At 35.1% G+C, this 4,156-nt stretch overlaps 1 protein-coding gene across 1 annotated transcript in view; it reads left to right on the forward strand.

Moving 5' to 3' along the window:
- The first annotated feature begins 3,403 nt into the window (after positions 1-3,403).
- Positions 3,404-4,156, forward strand: part of LOC126496016 (olfactory receptor 4F21-like) — a 7,352-nt gene continuing 6,599 nt past the window's right edge. The window contains exon 1 of the mRNA XM_050133601.1: positions 3,404-4,150. Coding sequence (XP_049989558.1) covers positions 3,404-4,150 — 747 coding nt within the window. The remainder of the gene's footprint in view (positions 4,151-4,156) is intronic.

The following is a 4,156-nucleotide window of genomic DNA, read 5'->3' on the forward strand; positions in this document are numbered from 1 at the left end:
AGAACATAGAGGAAAACAATGCAATCACTTAACATTTTTGATGTGGGAAAATATGAAGAAAGGAAACCAAAAGCATCATCAACAGATATAAAAAAGTGAACCACTGAATTGCTTGATAGTAAAACCTGTGAACCTGGTAAATATATTTGAAGAACAGAAGTCTGTGGTGTGACTATTCTATCTGTCTGGGAGAATGGTAATAATACACATTAACAGATTTGGTTAGCCTTTGTGATTTTAAGTTCAGGTTTACAGAATAGCCCTAGAAATTCTTCTTTATAACTATGACATATTTAACTTTGGACATTGGACTCTTGATTCAAAATTAAAACTAAAGGTAAATAATTTAATAGTAAGATACTAATTAAACTGACTATCATGATGCTGAAAGAAACAAAGCAGAACAGGTCTGGTGTGAGTGAGTCACGCCAAATATTAAGAGTTGAAATAAGAGAAACAATCACTATATAAAAATAAAAACATGGAGAAAGGTTGAAGGCAACTTTTCAGAAAACTGCTTGAGAAAATGCCAGACTGAATGTAGTTGCAGTCATCAGAAGGCCTTGTTTGAAATGAATCATAAAGAGAAGAGTTCAGTATTCTCACATCACTAGAAGAAATCTGGAAAAGGACTAATGGCTTTGGTAAAGTTGGTCAACAGGCGCACTGAGTGCTGGGCTTTGTTCAAGTTTCCACTGTGCTGCATGTAAGACATGGGCTTTATGCATCATAGCTGCTGCACTAGGCAGTTTGGATGCTCACCTCGCTAGAGGCGGTGGCGGGAAGAGTCAGAGATCTTTAATAAATAAATAAAAATTAAAAAAACCCAACAACAATAGCATTAATTACCCTAATGAAGCAAGGAGCAAAGATACACTTTGTCCATAGGAAGGTCGTTTTCCCTATTTAGAGGAAATGACTTTCTGGAAAATTACCAATTTGGAATTACATGCCCCAATTTCAATGAAAAATAGAAATTTCACTATATGTTCAAAAATAAATCCAGACTTCCTGTTCCTGGTGTGAGATAAAGCTGTAATCTTTAAAAAGTGGAGTTGGAGATCATTAAAGGACAGGAGAACAAGTGGTTATAAGAGCTTCATGAAGCCAAGAAGCCAAAGCATTAGAAATATACAAAAGCAAATTAATAAAATCAGAACTGAATCCTGGAGAGATATACAGTAAAACAATGAGTAAAAATTTATTGCTATAGAAAATATCCAGAACATGGTGTCCATGGCAATTGTATGATAAGACTGACTGAATGGACACCAAGGATTGCTGAGAAATGTCTGGCAATAGAAAAGAATAGTTACGGTGGACATCACTTCAGAGATTTTTATCTTAATGAGCTTATAATAGCTATAGGATACATAAGCTGGAAGGTGTTTGATTGGAAGGAGTTTGGGATATATTTAAAAGTACCAATCATAATAGCATAGTTCTGTAGTCAAAAGAAATGAATATGTTTTCCAAATTTCTAAATGTAAGTCCTGAACCTGACACTTTATACTTCTGTAAATGTGGAGTTTATTTTTTAACATATAAATCTAGAACAAGAATGAAGAATGTATACAGGATTTCACATGGTTTAAGATTTAATGGACTCGCTAAGCATATCTGCACAAGAGAAGTACATAATAACTGTTATATATTGATATAATTAGATAACTAATAACGTGTACTTTTACATCCACTAAATTTGATGTCTAAGCAGGACCATGATAAAAGTGTCACAAACTAAATGTTTTTTTTTTAATTATCTCAATTTGGGTAGTAACATCCATAAAAACTGTATAGAAAAAGGAAAACATACACATGTAAGACATGAATTATTTAAAAAATAACCTACAAGAAACATTAATGCAAATATCACATTGGTGTAGGCATATCTTTAGGTAAGATTCCAAAACTACACTACAGTGAAAACAAAAATGATGACACAGATATCTATATAACAAAACAAAACAAAAACCTAACCAAAAGGAAGGAATAACAATAAATTAATATGAACATTTATCTGTAATATTTAAGAAAGTCAAAATGGTATAAATTCTCCCTGGGGGGGGCTATTCAATTTGAAAGTCACGGGGCAATGAGAATAAATGTCACTTAAAAGAAAACAAATACAGATGCCCAAATGACATATAGAAAAATATTCACTATTGGGGATATTGAGATGGTTCAATAGAAAAGACCATCTGCTGCTTTTACAGGGGACCCATGTTAAATTCCCATCACCCACAAAGTAACTCATAGCCTGGAATAACTCAGGTACCAGAGGATCAAATGCCCTCCTCTAACTTCATTGGGAATTGCACATACATGGAGCGATATAGATATGCAGACAAAACAGTCATATGCATAAAAGCAAAAAATAAATATTTAAAATTCCTTGTTAATACCATAAGTCATGAGTGAAACACAAATCAATACTACAATGCAATAACAGTATCATCCACTATCAAATCTAAATTATCCAGTGTTAATCAAGAATAAGGTAAAAGTTCAGTTTGATACACTTGTGATGAGAATGTTCATGTAGCAGTTGTATTGAATCATAGACATTTCTCAAAAAGATAAAATAGGGCTGCCATATTTATCTACTATTTTACCTTGGGTTGTATCTTAAGCAAAGAAATCGAGCATACTGAATAGATACATGATTTTACATATTTACGACTCTACTATTTACAATACCTTACACACAGAAATAAGTAACATACAATTAAATAACAGTCATACAGAAAGGAATTGTGTCATTTGCAACATGATGGAAAAAAGTGCAAGGCACTGTTTTAAAGGAACTGCCAGAGAGAGAACATATCCAACTTCTCATCATTGGTAGAAAATGTTAAGGGAAAAGTAGGACTGTAGAAAAGTAACTAATAGTGATTTGTGAATGAGAAAATGGGGGAGTTGAAAGATTGAAATGTACAAATGAAATGTGTATAAAAATAGCTTTGTACCTCAACCTCCATTTCACCAGTGAAACAAATTCATGAAAAAATAATTTGCAAAATACTACCAGAACACATTCTATGGATATATTTCTGTCATATGAAGTGAACAGACACCTGAGAACATTTAGAAAAGAGTTCAGGGAACACATTTAGAAATGCTACAAAGCAAATCTACTATAACAGAATGTCTGACTGTATAATAAATAGGAGAAACCCCATTTACCTCCCTTTATCATATTTATGTTTGTGTTTCCTTAGGGGCACTGCCATGGAAGCCTTATTATTTTTCAGATGCATATTCTTTTGCTATCCAACTCAGAGTTTTTTCTCCTGATTTTGATATTCAGAGAATCAAGGAGCTTCGTAAGTTGAACACATCCTTTAGTAGCTGAGCTACACATTTTCATCATATCCTAGCATCAAGTGATTTGAAACTTCCCATGCCGATGGATCAACTAAATGACTCCACGGTTTCTGAGTTTGTGCTTCTAGGACTCTCTGGTTCTTGGAAAACTAAAGTTTTTCTCATGCTGACGTTCTCTATGCTCTACTTAGGAATCATTGTGGGGAATCTCTTCATTGTCATTTTGGTCATTGCTGACTCACATTTACATTCACCTATGTACTTCCTGTTGGCCAACCTGTCTTTGAATGATGTGTGGGTTTCCTCAACCACTGTTCCAAAGATGATCTCAGATCTTCTGAAGGAACGTAAAATAATTTCTTTCCACAGTTGCATGACTCAGATCTTCTTTATCCACATTATGGGAGCAGGGGAGATGGTGCTGCTCATAGCCATGGCATTTGACAGGTACACAGCCATCTGCAAGCCTCTGCGCTACCTGAGCATCATGAGCCACAAAATATGCATTTTATTTGTAATTGCTGCCTGGGTCACTGGTGTGATCCATTCCCTGTTCCAGTTCTCTTTTGTTATAAACCTGCCTTTCTGTGGTCCTAACAAAGTAGACAGCTTTTACTGTGACTTTCCTCGGATCATACAACTCGCATGCACTGATAGAGACAAGTTTGAGTTTGTTGTTGCTGCCAACAGTGGCTTCATGAGCATGGGGGCCTTCTTCCTGCTTCTGCTCTCCTATGTCTTCATTTTGGTCACCGTCTGGAAAAGGTCTTCAGGGGACTTGTCAAAGGCACTTGTCACTCTGTCAGCACACATCACTGTGGTTGTTCTT

The sequence above is a fragment of the Alexandromys fortis genome, unplaced genomic scaffold, assembly GCF_014885135.2.
Source record: "Alexandromys fortis isolate MF-2015 unplaced genomic scaffold, M_Fortis_MF-2015_v1.1 scaffold_806, whole genome shotgun sequence".
Classification (NCBI taxonomy): domain Eukaryota; kingdom Metazoa; phylum Chordata; class Mammalia; order Rodentia; family Cricetidae; genus Alexandromys; species Alexandromys fortis.